This window comes from Protopterus annectens, chromosome 9.part0 (assembly GCF_019279795.1).
Source record: "Protopterus annectens isolate FY-2018-M chromosome 9.part0, PAN1.0, whole genome shotgun sequence".
In the NCBI taxonomy this organism is placed as follows: Eukaryota; Metazoa; Chordata; order Ceratodontiformes; family Protopteridae; genus Protopterus; species Protopterus annectens.
This window is the reverse complement of record NC_056743.1, coordinates 83,776,426-83,797,322: the sequence shown is the minus strand read 5'-3', so window position 1 is coordinate 83,797,322 and position 20,897 is coordinate 83,776,426. Positions and strand designations below refer to the sequence as shown.

The following is a 20,897-nucleotide window of genomic DNA, read 5'->3' as shown; positions in this document are numbered from 1 at the left end:
CTGCACTGTGTCACATGCACACAGACTGCCCTGAGAGAACAACATTTTGAGACAATGCTTAAAACATATTTTATCTGATGCAAGGGATATCAAGAGTTTGTATGCATCCTACTGTAAACAGCTATACTCCTGACTCACTTAAAAGAAAAAAATGTGGCAACAAATGACTCACGGGGACGCAATGCAAGGGTTGCTCAAAGATAATGAGAGCTAGCATAGTACATTAGTAAATCATTCCCAGAATGCAAGAAGACAAAATACAGATCTTCATAAAATGACACACTTAAAAGGGTCCAAAAAAGAGAAGTGGATTCCGCTAGAGAATGCTCAGCAAAACAAAAACAGTGTAAATATTAGAAGGGCGTTACACCACAGATAATAATATTTCATCTAAGTCTTCAAGCATACTGAATATCCAAAATGATAAATGTGTGGCTTCAAAACAACAACTTCAGTTCCAGGCTTTTACCATGCTAAATTCAAAGTATATAAAATATATAGCTTTGCTATCACAAAAGCCAAATGATGTTGTAATACCACAGCTTTAAAACAGGTAAATACCATGAAAACATAAAAACGAAGAACCCTTCTGATGTAAACAATGGAGAAGCGCTTTCAGCTTTTTCAAGCCTTCTTCAGCCATTAAGGCTAGGAGGGCTATCTGCCCTCCACCGCATTATCCATTTAGCTTCCTCTCTCTCATTCAGATTGATCAGATCTCCTTCTCTTGAAGTAAATTGCATCTTGAAAGCTATGCCCTTCATGCTCACGTAAATGAAGGAAAAAAGAGTTGGTTTCCTTTCGGTTACGAATATCAGAATGATGTTTAGTAACTCTTTCCTTTAGCTTCATGTTAGTTTTTCCAGCATAGAATGCTGTACATGAAGTACAGGTAGCTATGTAAACAATATTGCTGGTTAAGCAATTAGCTAATCCATGAAAAACATATGTCTGTTTGGTAACCGGATGTTTAAATGTGTTGCTACAATTGATTACATTGCAGACCTTGCAGAAGCCACATTTCTTTGTTCCTGATAAACTATTATGTACATAGTTGGTACCTGTCCCATCATTTGAACATAAAATTATTTTAAGATTCTTTTTGTTTTTAAATAGGAAACTTGGGTTTTCTGCAAAAATCTCTCAACTTTTTATCCGAAGTTAGAATTGGCCAAAACGTTTTGATCACTTGGCATACATTGTCATGGTCCATAGTGTAAATCAGGTTAACCCTTAAATTAGATGTTCTTTTATGTATAACTGGAGATGGTGTACTTTCGCCTTCTGTAACCTTAGAGGAATAAAAAGGTTTACCTTTTCCTTTACGTATGTCAAGTAATTCTAGTCTTATTCAATTCTAAGCTTTTCTTTCCATAGCCTCGTTGGCTGAAATTTTTAATAAGCCTCTCTTCTTCTTAGAGAAAGGTTTCCTCTTCTGTACATAACTTTGAAACCCTTATAACTTGATTTTCAACAATATTAGAGAAAATATGCCTAGGATGCATACAGGAAAAGTGGAGCATGTGGTTTCGCCACATATCTTTCCTGTAGAGACAAGTGTCTGTTCCCTTTTCTGGATCTAGAAACAGTCTCACATCCAGAAATTCAATCATCTCTTTAGATGTTTTTACATCGAATTTCAGGAAAGTAGTTGTCTGTGACAGAAAGTTAACAAAACACCTTAAGTCTTCTTCATTGCCCTTCCATACAATGAAGGTATCATCCCCAAACCGATTGTAAAGAATTATCTGGTAATTCCAAATGCTATAAGCGTCCTTACACCAACCTCTCTCCCATTTGGCTAAAACCAGTGAATAAACTATTCACTTCTAGAGTTACCAATAACAGACCATCGAGATAGTCATGATTTTCTAGAGCTATATGTAGGTGTTGTAGAAGCTCAGCAGTATCTTTAATCACAGTGGAGGCCCTAGGTAACATCTTTCTCAATTCATGTTCAATAAACATAGAAATAGATTCCATCAACCATCCTCCGCCAGCCACTATTGGTTGTAAAGGTGGGCGTTTGAGATCTTTATGAATTTTTGGTAATCCACTGATAGTTGGTATAATGGGGTGCTCATTGACAAAAAGATCATGCAGATGTTCATTGATTTCTCTTTGCAATAGCATGTCATAAAGAACGTGCTGGATCTTTCGTTTCATTATGCTTAGTTCATTCTTACTGATCAAGGAGGAGGTCTTTCTATCACTTAGTAGTTCTTTCATCCATTGGACATACATCATAGCATCCATTACCACTATGGCACCTCCTTCATCAGCAGGTTTAACCACAATGTCATTCCTTTCTTTAAGTTCTTTCAGTGCCTGATTTTCTTCTTTGGTTAGATTGAAAAACTGTTTCCCTTTTTAAGACATTCTTGTTCGCATTAGCTCCTCTTCACATGCATGAATAAAAGAATCAACAGCTGGATGGTTGAGAGGAACAAACGTGCTTGGTTTCTTCAGCATAATATTACTTTTGATGGGACATTTATTATTTCCATCACCAAAAATATACTTCAAAGTAAGATTCCTTCCAAACATTCTAAGGTCCAGAGCAAATTCATCATGTGTAGATTTGGTTGCAGGAATAAAACTAAGACCTTTCTTTAATAGATCTATCTGAGAATAAACTTGAGCTGTTACATACCTCACCTTTCCACAGAACTCTTTTCAGTATCTATCCAAAAAGGACAGGCTCATACAAGGGTAGTGAAGAATAATTCCACTTACAGTATAGCGATTCACTTTCATTCTTGCTGCAGTATAGATTATTTTCAAGGTGTAACACTCATATTATCACACATATGGTAGTTATAGCTTCATGTGGTGTTATTCACAGGTCTTTGCTTGCAACCATTTATTTTGTGTTCTGAAAATGGGTGCCAAGAAACTCACCTCTTGAGCTTCTCTGTGGAGGTGAATTTCTTGACATCCTTTTCTTGACGCAATCTAATAATGATTGGATAACTGACTATAGTCTTCAATATTGCTGCAGGTGTTATGAACAACCATTGTCTTGTTATTTTGCTGAAAGGTTGTGAATGCTGTGAATGAATAGGACCAAGACAGCTTTTTGTTATTGCTGCAGGTTTTATAGATGATAGGTGCAGACTGATTGCTTTATTGCTGCAGGTGCCATAAATATGCTTTGCTAAGTTAGTTGCTCTTACGCTGTACGACATAGGAATGTATAGAGCCATGTTAAGTTATTTTACTGTTACAGATGGTATGAGAGTACAGGACCATGGTAATTGTTTTATTTCCAAAAGCATTAAAAACATAAAGGGTTGTGGTAATTGTGTTGATGTAGGCATTAGGAATGTACAGCATCCAGCTAATTGTTTTATTGTTGTAAGTATTATGAAAGCACAAAGTCATGCTAATTATTTTGTTATTGTAGAGGTTATGAATGTACAGAATCATACTAATTGATTTACTGTTGCAAGTCTTATGAATAAAAGTCCATTCCAAATTCTTTATTACTGCAGGAGTTTCAAGTATTCACGTTTATGCTGTTTTATTCCTGCAGATTTTATATTAACACTGTCACAGCTTATTTGTTGTGGGTAGAATGAATGCAAAAGGCTACAGTAATCGTTTCATTGATGTAGGTGCTATGCATGCACTGGTCTACTCTAATACACAGACACACACACACACACACATTTATATCTATATCTATCTATATATATATATATATATATATATATATATATATATATATATATTTGCAGTTTTGCAGTTATGAATGCTGACTGTTCATTGTTCAAGTCAAAGGTGTAAAATAATTGGGAAAGAATGATTTAATACAAGTGTTCACTGTAGCAGCTTAAAGAAGCAGTTTACACAATCATATAAAATTGGTTTCAGAGACATGTTTATCTGCAATATGTAAGACCTCATCATAATCAGCTAATTTCTCTGTTTCAGAGTTGGTAGTAATCTCAGGCAGTACCAAACAGCACTTTGCCGTGGTAATTACCATTGGTAGCTGGCACATCACATTGACACGTGTACCCCTTCTTTCACTCTCCCACATTCATGTAGACATTCAAACGCACACACTTGCATACACTCCTCTACACACGGACACAGATGTTCAGTGTACATGACACGCACACTTCCCCACTTGATTGCACTATCATACTCTCTCACCCATACACACACACACACACACACACACACACACACACACACACACACACATCTACCTTTACCATCGACCATTAACAGTACTGTGACCACCAAGACACATGCACACACACATATGCAGCTACCCATGCAGACCTACACTCACACTGACACACATGCGCTCACACATATACACTCATCCTCCAACAGTACGTCTCTGCTGCCTCTTACCTAACCTTACCTTTAATATAATCTTCCCCATTGGCTATAATGAAGGAATATAACACTTTGGCTCTGCTTAACTTTCTTCCTGTAGCTACAATCTACATCTTACTTTGCAAGATCAGTAGGTGTTTCCAGACAATATGAGCAATATAATCTCTTCACTGTCTCTGGAGTCTTCTGTGAGGCCTCTTCCTTGGGCATAATTTGAGATAAATTCCATTGGAGGCACTCAGTGGACATTATTACAAAGTCTCCAAGCTACCACACTGGCTTTACTTTACAGCATCCTAAATTGCAATGATCCTTATCATGGAAACTAAGCTCAGAAGCCCTGCAATGATACCTCATTTCTGCTGCTTGTAGCTATGGCTTGTTCCTTTTAGTTTCCATCTAAAATTCATAACTGTAGGTGAAGACAGGAAAATACAATGAAATATAATCCCATTCCAGTACATCACTGCAGCACTGCTTTTATCACACTAAGTCACCTGATTCCTCATGCTTTCTGTTGTGAACTAGACCCCGAGATGCTTTTACTCTTCCACCTGGGATATCTGTTCCTTCCTCATCAGCATGACTCCTTTTTTATAAGTGATTGTTTTCATCCCAGATACTTCACATTGAGAAACCTACCTCCCAACTGTAGACCAGAGAGTGCAATAACTTGAAGTCCCATTGGATAACGTCATCTGCAAATAAACATACAGTCTTCAGTTCATCAACCATGATAATTTCCAACCACTGGTTGCACACTGATATCCTGACAGCGGTTCAATGCCAGTTTCTCTACACACTTTGTGTACTGAAATTAATTTTTCTTTTTTTTCCCCCAAGACTACCAGGGAAACTACAACATGTTTTTCTTGAATTCTATATATTCTTTGCTGATATAGTGAGCACATTTCTTAAGTTCACCATGTCCAAAACATCTAGCTTTTCAGCATTTTACAAATACAGTTTACCAGAGCACTATCTTTCTGAGTCATACTCTATGTATTTGTTTTATTTGTCTGTTTTATTTTTCCTTTCTGTAACTGACAATCAGTTGCCACCAGCTCCTCTGCTTGACCACTCGGATTACTGAACCCGACTTAGTATCATCCCACCTGGACTCTACCAGTCCCATGCCTGGGGCAAGTTAGTAGATCAAGGATGCTGGTGCATCATTATACTGCTGCTAGGGAGCATGCCCTACCTCCTACCCACCCACCAGCAGCCTTGCAAGCTCCTCAATCATTGACTTCCAGTGGTGCATGCATATTTTTGTGCATTCTCAGCCTCCTAAGTGACATATTTCTTGCACAGCACAGAGCATGACAGGCTCATAGCACTGATTTTATTGCATTGAGCCTAGGTTACCTTCCTCCTTGCAGGATAGGTGAGCTTGTGTTGGCCACTCAGTCTCATCCTGCAACTCCTCCAAGTCCCACACCATTAATCAAACACAAGTAAGCCCAATGGATACCCATGCCCCTCTCCAGGGGTGACCGAGGAACGGTGTTTAACTGACTTCCTCAGACTCAGACAGTAGACAAATGAAGCTGGAAAGAATCAAACCCTGTACCATGAGCACAGGAAGCAGCTCAAATCTTCAGTCTTCATTGCAAATGACAGCTTATTATACAAGCTGCTCAGTTCTTTATTTATTTTGCCCTATGAGTTTGTCTTTTATTCTATATTCGCTAACAGATTTTTAAGACCACTATGAAAAATGCTGAAGAGCTCCTTATGGTTCTGCTAGCTCATTTCTCTTCTCAATAGTAATCAGTTCTGCTACATATTCCTAATTAGAGTCAGCATTTGTTGGTTGATTTTGAAACTGCATTTTTTAGAAACTGGAAACTCACCCATATTTTGTAGCAGCTTCGCCTGCTCACTAATTATTCAATCAGAAATTTCAGTTACTGTACCCTTGATTTGCAGCAAGGTGCTTTGCATTGCTGCCAAACTTTGTTTTAAACCGATTTGCATTGTAGTTACATTTTTGAAACAATCAAATACAGGAAACGGATAAACAAATATCTCTTTAATATAAGGTTTCAACTGCTTCTTCCGTATCAAAATGCTTTTGCTTCATCTCCTTCTAGTGCAACAAATATACTCCAATCTATCCGTACATTCACTTGTTTGTTACCAATAACCACCCCTCCCCCACTCTCTCTCTCTCTCTTTCTCTCAGGTAGCCGTTCACACAATGGCACCACTTTGTAAGCAATGTGGCCTTGGGGAAACAGCATAACTCCATAGGCAGTAACTAGGCATCCAAGATGTTCCTGTCTAATCTACAAAGATTGTACTGTGATTCTGTTTATTAATTGCTAAACGTAGGGCTGATAACACTGTGCTGAAAAGCCTATATGTAGCATGTTGCTAAATGTATAGTAAATAGCAGGTCTGTGTTATAAAGTGAGTTAACCACAGTATCTGTGTTTATGCTGCTCAGATGTTACAGTGCTTGCATACTTGATTCCATTGCACTAAAATAAGTTTTTTTTGTTTAAAACTCTTGATTTAATACAGTTTAGATAACATGTTGTGTTGCTGTGTTTTACATGTTGGAATCTATTAATATTTATTTGTGTCTGCTGAACCAGTTTCTACTACAGATAGTTACAGATGTTTAAGATTGCTATTAACATACTAAGACTAGCCTTTACTTGCAATTATTTAATCATCTTTGTGTGGCATAACCTTAGTGTTTAGGATGCCACCCTTATGTGAAGAATACATTAAGCATCTTTGGGACTCTGGCACTGTTATGCAGAGGATGCTATATTGGAAAATGGCAACAAAGACTATTTGAATACATAGCCATAAGCATAGCAAGGATGGGGCAAAGGGGTAGCCTTTGTTAACTAAGTGATAGAGGACAAGGTTGTGAAGCACAGTTACCACATTCTTTTTTTCCATACTGAGGCATTTCTGAATGCAGGTACAGAAAGACACTTCAACGATTTGTGTGTGTTAAAGTGTAACAGGTCGATATTGGCTTGCTATTGCTTAAAAACAGATGACCTTTTTTTTTTGCTTGTTTTCAGTTGAAGAGTTAGGAGGGGCATGGATCTGATTACACCAAATGGCTTACTACAGCAGAAGCAAAAGTCCTGTTTTTTTTTTTTTTTTTTTTTGAGTTTGCTTTGAGGGGGTTGGAGCTATATCGGGGACTGGCACTGAGCACTACTTGAGTCTGCTGCAGCTGTTTCCATAATTTTATAGGTGTTTTAGAACTTTGACCTAAGGTGAAGGTTTATGGTTTTAATGTCTTTCCCTCTACCTCTCTTGCTGTTTCTCAGGGTTTGCACATAAATTACAACCCCCAGGGCCCATGCAAATGTGGACATAGTCTTGCACGATCTGTTTTTGAGACTCCTAAAACTTTAAAGAAAGTAGTCTCCAGAAGCAAGCACAACCAGATGGAGAATATCAAAGTTACTGCAGGGGATATTTAAATGGAGTAAGGATCACAACCTGCTGCTAATTTCTGAGCTATGTCCTTGCTGTAAAAGTCCCAAGTAAACTCACGATTTCATTAAACTTAGGCCTTAACCAATCCATGGAGCTGCATCGTGTTCCTCACTATAGATCAGGCTTTTCCCATCTTCCCTCAGCCTGCTCTTACTTAATGTCAACCCTCTGACGGTCTATTCTCCCTGCACCCACTCAAAAGGCCGCTAACCATAAGACTACCACTTTGCGGTAGACTCTCAGGTGAAAAACAGAGAATAATTCTTGGGACAACCTTGTGCTGTGATTTTCTTTTTAGCCAGGAAACATTGTTTTTTTTTAGTTGGACCATACTCTTGGAGTGATACATGCTAAAGGAGGTACTATATTCTAACTTGGTTTCATAAAGTTGGAGTGAACGAGGAAAACTCCCTCACGGAAGATATCTTTCTGGTAACTAGTTGGGATAGGTAGAAGCATTTTCTTATAACAGTTGATGCATAGTGGTGGTAGGAGAGAGAGCTAGAGATCCTTGTCCATTAACATCCCTGATCTGTCATGATGGTGCATATTTTTGTTCATTAATGTGGCTAATAAAGGTCCTTAGTTCAGTTTGTTTACCCAGTTAAAAATGATAGATAAATATTTTGAAAGGTACTTTTTATGTGGTAACCACAGAAGTGCTCTTCTTTCTCAAGGAGTACAATGCTACTTTTTCTTTCTTTTTTTCTGTTCTTTTTTTCTTTTGCTTTAAACTTTTTTTAAAACACCTTTATTGAATTATCACTTCTGACATAGCAAATTTACATTTAAATAAAAGTAATCAAATTGTATTAACATGTTCACATTTACAAACATCATATGATCCTGACATGATGAATTCAAATGGGTAAGGCATTCTTAAAGGATAAGCATGTCATTTAGAGTCTTGACGATAACCTTGAATTTGCAGTTATCAGCAAACTGGGGAGCCAAGGAACACTGATGTTAGTTTTATGGTTGGTGAAGTATTTGCTGAAGAATAGTTGTCACTGACATCACTGGTATTAAGACTTTTTAAGAAAAACATGCAACTCATCTTGACTGAATGGATTCTGTCCATTAGGCAGTTTGCTATCCAATGAATCACATACGGGTTCATATTAAACTGGGTCAGTTAATCATTGATGCTGTTATGTGATAGTTTTAAAAGCCTTGGCTAGGTCTCAGTGAGTGATGTGTTCTATTTGGCTTGCATCCAATTTCTATATGACTCTTTCAAAAAAAGTCATCAAGTTTAAGTGGGGAGAATCTGTCCTTCACAAAGCTATACTGGTTTGGGTTGAAGGATTGTAAGCTGCCACTATCCTGTTTATGAATTCCTTGATTATGCATTCTATTGCCTCACAAATGAGCCTTTTGAGACTAATTGATATATACTTCCCAGGGCATGTGGTTGGCCAACTCTTGTGGGAGGGGACCCTGCAACTTTTCTTCAACCTTCAGGTATATAATCATTGAAGATGTTGAGACCGAATAGGTTTACATTGGTATTTGTAAGGTCATGTTTTATACTAGCAAGGAAACATTCTTGCATGTTGTCTGGACACATAACTAGTATGTTTGGTTTTGGATAGGGCTTTTATACTTATTAGTAAATCATAGAGGGAGGTGCTGACTCGATGTTGTAGGGGAGGGGGTTCATGGAGGGGAAAGGGGGTAGAAGTTTGTGCTATATTTGTTCACTAGTATGTTTACTCCTTGAGCTCAGAGTAGATGGTGCCATTTGATATCCACTCTTCTCACTGCTAGATATTGCTTATGCAGTTTATGACTTATTTAAAGAAATAAATATTTAATTTGTACTTGGGCTCTGTGGGTCTTGATCTTTTCCCTCAGTTCTGTTTTCACCATCTTGAGTTTGCTTTTAGAGCAAGAGGATTTATTTGCATTTGTTTCTTAGGTTTAGAAGGTTTTTTTTACTCTTGTTGTAGAGTTTATTGATTCTAGTCTACTACCAATGAGGTTTGTTTCTGAACTTAAGTTCATAGGATGATACTAGGCCCGGAGGCCCTTATAAGCCTAAGCCAAGAACTTCACCCATATTCCCTCAAAATCAGCACCTGTTTCCCCTGTCCAGCCGGGACACAGGTGGGATCCCAGGGGTATATTTTCTTTTTCCAATCCAGTCATCCAGACTCCTCTTAAAAAGGGCTAGAGGGGTACTCTGCTTGACATGGAGATGGAGTCTATTCCACAGAAGGGGGAGTCTTTTGGGACACAAATATATCCTGCCAACAAGTTCTATTAATGTCACAGACCAAGTTAATGCCTTATGTGTGAGTTGCGCGAGTGGAGTTTGTCTTACGGATATGCAGCAACTCCATCAAGGCTGGGTCTGAAATGGCCTTGTTTGCCAGACACAGGTCATCTCTGAGCAGTCTGTATGAGACTGAGTAGAGGGACAAGGCTTTTAGCCTATCTGTATAGGATAGGTGCTTGAGACCATGGATTTTCCTGGTCAGGAACCTGTGTGGTCACTCCATGTGCTGCATGTGCTTGGCAAGGTACTTGCCGAAGGGGGCATTGTACTCAATAATGGGTCTTATACGGGAGGAGTACAGGGATGTTATGATGTTATAACTTTGCATTGTATTTGTGAATGAGGATAGAAGCTTCAGTGCGGGAATATAGATGGGAATAGAAGTCTGTGATATAAGTGGACATTTTAGCTATGGAGTACTTACAAGGATGGCAGCATTTGAATTTCCTTTAGTTAGAAGCTAGCCCTAGAAAGTTAGCCTTGGGGAAGTCTTTAAAGATGGTGAGGTCTGGGCATCTGAAGCTGGAACAAGGGGAAGTCTTTGAAGATGGTGAGATTTGTGGGCATTTTAAGCTGGGACAGTACTTTAGTACAGTGGTTAGACTGGACCAAAGGGTGGACAGTTATAGGTACATAATGATGCCATATTTAAAAGAACTAAAATCTAAAGGGTTTGAGCCCTTGGTAGCAGAGAGGATAGACTGGTTGAAAGTCTGCATCGATGATGTCCAGGAACTGTTGTGCATACTGATTTGGTGGTGTATGCTAGTTAATTTATGGATGGCTAGCTGAAATCACCCAGAAAGACTGTGTCAGTTTCAATAGTTAGGGATTATAACTTGCTGAGGTAGATTACATGGACTAATTAAATCATGGATGGTGTTGTGTAATTAGCCATGGTAGAGAAAGTGAACCTCCTCAGGATGTTCAAGGTCATTAAATAGCTGGATTTGACATAAAATAGTAGGATTTTGAATAAAAACAGATAACCCCCCCCAGAGACACAGCTACACTTGATTGAGGGTCTAATTGAGTGGCGGGTATTAAAACCAGGTGGAAAAGGAGTTTCGTCACTACACTGGAATCATGCTCCGTAAATATACAGATGACTATGTTTTCTTTAGCAAGATCACAAAAGTTGGCATTTTGTTTAGCCTTCTGGCATTGAGTAGTGTTATGTTAATATAGGCCTGGTTTGAAACTGCTAGGTTGTTATGTGTAGAATCTGATTTTCCACTAAAAAAGGCACTGTAAGGGCAGAAAGCATACCTGCCAATATGCTGTAGCCCTAGGAAGAGAGTTGGAGGCCATCTCTTGAAAAGCAGAAAGAACTCTCAACCATTTCTCTTCAAACTGACGCATAAGGAATCCCCCTAGAATTACACCAACTACTGAATTAGTTGCTGAAGCCAGTTCTGTTCTGGTTGCATTGTGACATTATTTGCAGTGATGGCAAAATACTTGTTAAGTCCATTTGCTTACTAGTCTCAAAATCATACACAGAGAGCATAGCCCTGTCTCTTTTTATATCATCAAAGTTTATTGACTCCCACATGTGCAATGGCCAGGCTGTATGCATATTTCGGGTGAAGACAACTAACTTCTACCCTAGTTGCAATACAAAATAATCTCTTCTTAGGGTTGCCACCTTTTCAAGTGCACAAAGTGGGACATTTTTGGTATAAATGTCAGATTTTGCATGGCAAAACATACCCACGGCCAGTATAAAGGACAGAACTTCACTTTTTTGCCTAAATAAAAGCTTATTCTTGTAGCATTTTAGTTACATGTCCTGTTTCTTATAACATTTAGGTGTTTCAGATGCAGAATAACTGGTTTATGCAACTATTACATAAAATACAGGAAATAATTTTGTCCTAAAATCTCAGGACATTTGCCATTTTTTCATTTTTTTACAGGACACAGCTGCCTAAAGTGGGACAGGTGGTAACCCTTCTTACTTGTCACCTGACTAAAAAAAAAATTCAAATCAACTGGCTAACCGAAGAACTAAAAGTTCTCCTTCAACTAAAAGATGAAGCCTAGAATACCTGGAAACATTCTCAAGTCCAGAAAACAGGGACATCTTTGTTGTACTGCATAATCTAGCCAAAAGACACTACACTAGAAGGCAGAAAACCCTTTGCCTTCAAAACCACCAGTCAAAAAAAGTTGTGATCACAGGTTAATGAAGTTATAGGCAGCAAAAACTAACTAAATAAATGAGACAATAGTCACTCAGCAGTTTTACACAAGATCAGTTGTTAAAAGTCTTCATCCATCTCTGGTAGCACATTGTATCACCTCTCAACACTCCTTCCAAATCCAGCTCTTCTGAATGCATCCCCCCCTTTCTACTTCCAAACCAGTAAAACAGCAGAAAACAAAGAAGCATCAACAACGTTCTCTTAGACAACCAATGAGGATCTGACAAACTGCACCATTGGTTCATACAAACACACTCTTATTGCATTTTCCAACCCCTTCACCATACTCCTCCAAATCTGAAAAGAAACCTAAGTCCATTCCCAAAACGAATAAATCCATTCACACCTCAGACTTCAGACGTATTTCCATCTTCCCAATCCTAGGGAAATTACTGGAAAAGTTTGTATATAACCAACTTACTATGTATCACAACAAAGTCTGTTTACAAGAAACCAGTACAGTTTCTGTCAAAGAAGGAACACTATATCAACCCTATGGACTGTAACATATGATACCCTTCCCTTAGTGGAGAAAGAACAACAGATGAAACAATCTTTATTGACCTCATGAAAGGCTCTGACACATTAGACCTCATTCTCCTACTAATTTCCCTACTTGGTTAGGGTATCAGTAACAAGGTTGGTCAATTTTTCAGAGACTGAGCCTTTTAGTCAAAATTGGAAAGATAACACCCCCCAGTTACCACTACTAAAAGGTGAACCACAGAATCCTGTCCTATCCCACCCTACTCATTTCACAATACATCAAACATTTCCCAGATTTTATCCCCTCACTCTCAGTGGTACTGTAATGATATTGCCATTCATATGTCTATCCCCTCTCTCAAAACAGTTCAACAACTCCAACAGAATGTACTTAAGATTACCAAAACACTTCATTATAAGTCATTTACATGTCTAGACCCTCTCACACAACAGTCAAACAACAAAGCTATTAGAATCTACTCAAGATTACCAAAACACTTCATGATAAGCAATTAATACTCAACCCATCCAAAATGTAAGCTAAGATCTTTGGAACCCAACAGAAAGTTATATCAGTCTCCAAACAATGGCACCTACTCAACCACAACTAGAAACCATTAAAGACTACCACATATTTAATGCACAGATGCCACTGTCTTGACCACATGCTAAACTTCCAGTTTCACATACAGAAGACATGGACAAAAAAAAAAAAACTATTGTTGGCATTAAAAGTCTCCCGCATCCTTTCTCCTACTGGTGGAGAGACAATTGGGAAAGAAATTATCATGCCCCAAATAAAATATTTCCAATTAATGTAGCTTTCTAGAAAAACACAAAATAGGGGAAATCCCTCTACAAAGAGTCCAGTCACCAGTGGAGTCCCCCAGGGTTCTGTGTTGGGACATCTCTTGTTTGGTATCTACTTTTCTGAAGTAAAAACCAATACAAATGGCTCTGGTTGATGAAGTTTGCAGATGTTTGCAAGTTAGGAGCAATCACTGAATCCCAAAATGACAACCATCCTACAGGATGATTTGTCCCAGATAAATAACTGATGCCAAAATCATGCACTGAAACTAAATGCCAAAAAATGCATTATTGTATCATTTGAGAGATCATCTACCCCAGAGAACTTCCACATTGACAATATGACGGTAAGAGATGACCCACTTTTTCAAGATTTGGGAACTACTCAACCACAACTAGAAACCACTGTTCCAAAAAAAAAAAAAAAAAAAACTTTTGACCAATGTGTGCATCGTTGTAACAAAGTTCTTCTATACTGCACAGCTTATAAACAAAGGGATTGTGTCTATATTTAGGGATGTTATTGTCCCCTTTTACTTGGCCTTCATTAGGCCAAGTCATTAAATATAATGCCTACTTTGGCATGCATCTATCCAAACACATGCAACAGCTAGAACACCCACAGATACCTTACTAACAAGATAGAAGGCCTAAACAACATGTCCTATATGGACTGACTCAAAATCCTGTCATTATACTTGGTGTCCTACAGATTGCTGAGAGGTGACCTGTGTCTGGAATACAAGGCATCATCTGATCCCTAATGGATTTACTGCACATCAGCAAGTCAAATGGCATCAGAAACACTTGGTCTGTATGGTGGTCTCAGTAACAGGAATCAGTCTTGTATTTTAACACTGTGTATCAGATACATAGCTAGTTATTTTGGTGCCTTGTGTCAGTCCCCAAACTGGCACTCCCCTCAAATTTATGTTGAGGAGGAAAAAAGTTAGCTCAGTTTAGATCATGCAACACACTGAAGCACTTTGGCCCTGACAAACAGTCTGAATGCTGGTATGACACTTTCAACTAATCAGAATCTATGAATTATGCTCCCTAACACCTTTGGAGCAGTGTCCCTCCCTAACTAGTCCTGTATCACATGTCACATAAAAATAAGAATTTTTGCTGAAATGGATACCTTTTTTTCCTCAAACATATGATTCTTTAGTGGTACCACACTGCTTTCATGTTTGTAGATTTTTACACATTTTAAAGAAGCATTTTACTTTACCTTAGTTTTATTTTTGGTCCCTTTGAGCATCATCATTGCCAGCCTGACCTCCGTGCCCTGTCAGTGATGGATCTACCCAGCACATCCAAACATCCATCTGGGGGACTTCACTTATCACCTACCCTATTCCCCCACTCCCATGTTGCAACTAGTATGTTCTGGGTGGGAGGGAAGTGTGAGTGAGTGGCATATCATCTCACCTCTGTAGCAGCTCAGTCTAGCCTAGGCCTTTGATCGTGCTCCTCCTTCGAGTGATGTCTCTGGCCTCTTTCAAGGATCATCACAGGGAAATGTTCACACATCATCTACCCCCAGGATAGGCATGACCATCCCTTCCCCTGCTGCTCCATCAGTTGCCTGAGTTGGTAATCGAATCTGTATCACCAGGGCCATAGTCACAGATTTATCCCTCTATTCCTCTGGAGTGGCTAGGTATTTTACTTAGTAATTTTTGAAGGTAGGTAGGGGATTAGAAATGAGGAGACATATGCTCTCCATTAACAAACAGAATCTGCGTTAATCTTGTATCACAAACAGAGTTCATATTTTGTGTAGAAAGCTCATACTTTGCTTAGTCATAATTAAGCTAACAGTTCTTTGTTGGTTTAACTGTAGTCTAATGTCTTATGGCAAAAGCTCACAGTACCTTTTGCAGCTGTTCAGTTCCAAACTGAAGAGTTTTCTCAAGCCTACTTCTAAATATAATTTTTAATATTTTTGCACTTGGCAACATTTTAGACTCCATGGCTACTACTTGCTCCAGCCAATAACCGCTTCTTCTCCTCATTTTACTTTTCCTCTGAGTGAATATCTTTCACACTCAGAGCCATTGGGTTTTCCCTCACACTTTTAGGTCTCTTGCCTTTTGCAACTCACTTTTTTTTTACCAAGTGGGATACCTTTTCTCACATGCAGGTCTTTGGTACCACCTCACTTTCAATACTGCATCTAAGTTAGGTCTCTTCCTCCACTCATACTCTGTGCTGTCTTGGCTTGTACCCCCCCAACTCTGTGATTATGTACATCTCTGTTTATTTGATGCAAGCATAAGCTTGTTTAACCTCAAGCCACACCTGCTGAATATGCATGTTTCTCAGGCCACATCTCTATATTACATCATCGAATGCTTAAAAAAGTGAATGATGAATAATCGAACCCATGTAAGTGAAAGCTTACAATTTCGAAAGCTCAGGACAGCGATTTTTTTTCCAAGGGAAAAAAAAAAAAATCACTGTTCCAAAAAAAAAAAAAAAAAAAAAAAAAAAATATTGAAATAATACATAAAGTGGGGGGGCTGTACCCCCCCACCCCATACTTAAATATACCAACTCCGTGATTGCACTACAGTGCGAAAAATGGCAAAAGAGTGAAGCGGCCAAGCGAATTCTTTCCCTGGGAAATTTGCTTAAAAGCCGCTTCGCTATTTTGCGTTTTCGTTGTTTTAAGTTCGACCAAGGCGCATTCGATATAATTCATCTTCGGTTATCTAATAGGAACCCAATGTAAAGCTGCTAGAGTTTTTATATATTATGAATATCTACTAAAGCTATGGTCACTTTAAGACTATTGGTAGAAAATATACAACCTGTGGCAGATATCCGCATTTGTAATCTTGATATATGTGTGTGTCCTTAGTGTATATAGTATGTGTGGGTTTGGAATGAGATATGTGAAATATATTCTATAGAAACAACAAGGAACAAGATTCTTGATAAATCATGAAATCAAAATTCACAAAAATGAGTTTCCTGATTTTATAGCAAGACATTTCAAGTACCACTTGACCTAGAACAAAACATTTGCATTTATGTTTTGTTGTTCTGTTTAATCTTAATTAATGTCTCATATTCATTCCAGTGGGATGCAGTGAAGCTATTGTTTGTTATGGTTGTCTGCTGATTAGGACTTTAAGTACACTCTATAGATCTATAACACCCCACCAAGAATTCTCTTCCTCTCCGCCTTGCCTTACCCTGCATTCGTCTTCTTTCTGTCTCTGTAACCCCTCTAAACTTATAACTTCTCAAATCTTCTATGCTATTTCTCCCATTCACTAAGCAAAGCTATTTATATACTCTAGTGTGACCTACTCTCATGTTAACCTGATGCTATGTTCAACAACTACTATCTTCTCTACTCATCTACTATTAATTTGTTTGTGCCTTTGGCTTTTCCCGGTTAGGGGTCGCCACAGTGGAACTCCTGTCCGCTAATGATTGGCAGTAGATTTCTACGTGTTGGCTTGCCGGGCCTAACGCACAACCTTCAACGAAGGAACGCCCATTCACGCATGTCACCACACAGAAGATGCTCAAACTGAGAATCGAACGGGCAATATCTAACTGTGAGGCGACAACACTACCGCAGCACCAGCACCGCTGTTAATACACTGCAATATTTTAGAAGTAATACTTTAGAAGTTAAGTTAAATTTTAAGTAATACACTAAGCAGCTGGCCATTTATTCAACTTTAATCTGCTTGCAATGTACTGTGTAGAGCCTTAACTTACATTATTTGTTTTAAAAATTGTAGTCTGTCATGTATGTACACAAATGCATTTTATCTAGCCCTATCATTTTGTGCAAAACTACAATCTATTCTTTGTATGTACCTAAATGTTTAAATGTGGAGCTTTTCTCCCCAGGCCTCCACTGAAAACGGGTTATCTGACCCATTCGGACTATCCCAGTTAACAAATGTCAAATAAATAAATAATTTCTGGGAATTCTCTAAGAATAGTATGTTCTTGGTGTTTTTATTATAGTTCTGAGTAGCTTTTTTTTTCTTTCATGGTGTCAGTTTTCATTATTACTTTACAAATATATAGATAGCCTGGATTCCTTTTATTCTTCAGTTATATTTTTCAGAAAGTTTTAATTAATTTTATTTATCTGAGTTATAAAGGAATGGTTCCATTTTGGTAACAACTTGATTTCCAATTGGCTAGTTTTATTTCTGTTTTTATTTTCTGCTAGTTGTTGTTAATGTTTTTTTTTTTAATTGTAAGGTCAAATCCATGTCAAAAGAGCATGTTTAAGAGGGCTGGTTGTTTTCATATAGTTTCATTGCTTATGTTAGTGCATGCAGGGTGTATTTTATGTAGTTCATCCAATTGCTGCTGAGATGGAGTTTTGGTGTAGGGATTTCAATTGACTGATGAGTGCATGGCATGAAAAAGTGAAAGTGTTGATGATGCTCATAAGATGTACTTAATTAAAAATGGAAAAAACTAAGCATTCAGAGAGCTCCTAAGCTGTCTGATCACACCCTTTTAATAGTTACATAGACTGTACTGCTAAGATAATGACTTTATTTGCTGTACTGCATATTTTATTATATATTCCAAAACAATGACTTTAGTATTTTCTGGTCACTCTGTTTTATGACTTAAACTCTAAATCATATATAGATAAATACATTACAATACATTATAAACTTGCCTTCACCATATACAGTAAACTATTACAAAATTATAGTCTTAGGACATAGGAGCTCAATAAAAATATCACTTTATTCCAGTTGCTATATTTATGGCCAGAGTAATATTAGTCTACAGTTTACTAAGGTGCATTGCAAAATTAAAAATATCTAATAAAAGATATTCATTATGATGCAGGAGTCAATAAGCTACAGTACTGGTTTAGAAAGTCAGACCATGACTTTGTCTGCTTAGAAAAGATGAATGTGCTAACAAGAACTAGTCATGAAAGTTGAAATTTTTCAAATTTGTTAATTTATTTTCTAAGAATTGTTTTTTTTTTTTAACGTGGAAGATATAGCCCCTAAGGTAATGTTCTATACAGATTCCAGGCTTAATTTAAATCTTCTGGTTTGTGTAGCCAAGACTGAGACCTGCAGTGTCTTAGGAATTCCTCTTTATCTCGAGAAAGTGGTCCCAGATTTGGTGCATGTAATTAGCAGTGGTATTGGGAGTGCGGGGGGGTGGGGGTGTAAAATACTTTTTATGATTTTTGTCTCCTCTTTAACTTGGACTCCTTTTGGACGTGTTACTGTTTTGTAATTGCACGTATAGCTGTCAATCATGTAAGAGTCACATTTTTGGTCATATAAAATATTTTTTGTATATGGATAGATAAGATAAATGTATATATTTTCACAATTCAAATAACTTTGCTTTACAATTCAAATTCTAATATTTCGTATTAAAATAGATTGCTTTGATCCTTGCCTTACGACCATTTTCTTATTCTTTTCAGATTTTGAATTCCTTAACCCCAGATCAGGATGCTGCATGCAAATACGGACTATATTTTAGAGATGGCCAAAGGAAGGTGGATTATGTTCTTGCTTATCATTATAAGAAATCTGTATTGTGGAGGAAGCATTCAATACATTCTATAAATGGCTCCAGTCAATCACTGACAGAGAACAACCATACGTCTAATCATACTTCTGACCCTGAACTGGGAGAGAGTGAGGTACAAATGGACTATGTTGAAGATGACAAGAAATGTCGCAGAGAAGAATTTGAAAGCAATCTGAAAGAATCAGGCCTCGAGCTGGAGAGAGACGAGGAAGTAATTATTTAAATTATTTCCTTCTGCAAAATTACTATAAGTCATGCAGACCACTTCTTGCAGGGATTGATGTCTCTCATATTTGTCTAATTTCTGATTAAATAGAATACAAAAATCTTGTAAATAATTAATGAAGCCATTGGTCTTAGTTAAATGCTATATATTTTATGATATACAACAAACACTACTTTTAATTGTTTTATAATTAAAAGCCATTTCAAGGCTAGTGACAATGTATAGAATGAAGTATCTTATTCATAGTAGTTTCACCTCTATGCAACACTCCGTACTGTTGTTTATTTAAGTTTGTAAGTTCAGTAAGGCTAATAAACAAACACACATGCGTGCGCACACACACACAAACATGTGCAGTAGAAGTTAGAAAATTCCTCATCACCTGGGCTAATTATCCAACGGAGGTTGCCAATTAGTGCAGTAAAGAAAAAATGTAATTAAGTGACATGGTAGAAGCTGTGTTGAGAAATACCTCATTAGCTGCTCATTACTGAGTGTCCAATCTGACTACCCTGGTGTTCTCCTTAAAGACCCATGCATCCAGTTAATAAAGGTACTCCTGTACATTCAGACACCCACCACACACACACATACACACACACACATATGTATGTATGTGCATATATATATATATATATATATATATATATATATATATATATATACAGATATAGGTAATGTTCAGCTGTTGAACGGAAAAATCGCCAAACAGCATTACATCAAAAATGCCATTCAACGAAACGCATCATGGGGGAATGTGCCCCCCATACCCCCCCTGCTAATCATATATACCAACTCTGAGATTGCACTACAGTAGAAAGGCCAAATTTCCTTATTCCTACTGTAATGCAATGTTACTTAAATGGCTCAATGAACAGCATGTTTGATGAGACATGCCATTCAATGCTTTTTCTGTTTGATGGTTTCACTGAATGGCATTTTTGATGTAATGCTGTTTGGTGATTTTTCCGTTCAATAGCTGAACATAGGCCCTATATATATATATATATATATATATATATATATATATATATATATATCATCGTCTTCTTTCGGGTGTTCCTGTTAGGGGTCACCACAGCGGATCATCAGTTTCCATTTCTTCCTGTCCTCTGCATCTTGCTCTGTCACACCAACCACCTGCATGTCCTCTCTCACCACATCCATAAACCTTATCCTAGGCCTTCCTCTTTTCCTGTTACCTGGTAGCTTCATCCTTAGCATCTTTTCCCCAATATACTCAGCATCCCTCCTCAGCACATGTCCAAATCAACGTAACCTTGCATCTCTGGCTTTGTCTCCAAACCTTCCAACCTGGGCTAACCCTCTAATATACTTATTTCTAATCCTGTTCACCCTTGTCACACCCAGTGCAAATCTTAACATCTTTAATTCTGCCGCATCCAGCACTAACTCCTGCCTTTTTGTCATTGCCACTGTCTCCAACCCATATAACATAGCTGGTCTCACTACCCTCTTGTTGACCTTCCCTTTCACT

The 20,897-nt window shown here is 37.8% G+C and overlaps 1 protein-coding gene across 5 annotated transcripts in view; it reads left to right on the top strand.

Annotated features, from left to right (window-relative positions):
- Positions 1–20,897, top strand: part of ANO1 (anoctamin 1) — a 1,045,885-nt gene that overhangs the window by 448,503 nt on the left and 576,485 nt on the right. For all 5 annotated transcript variants that reach the window (XM_044082585.1, XM_044082589.1, XM_044082584.1 and 2 more), the window contains one exon: positions 19,064–19,384. In XM_044082585.1, the coding sequence (XP_043938520.1) occupies positions 19,064–19,384 (321 nt within the window). The remainder of the gene's footprint in view (positions 1–19,063; positions 19,385–20,897) is intronic.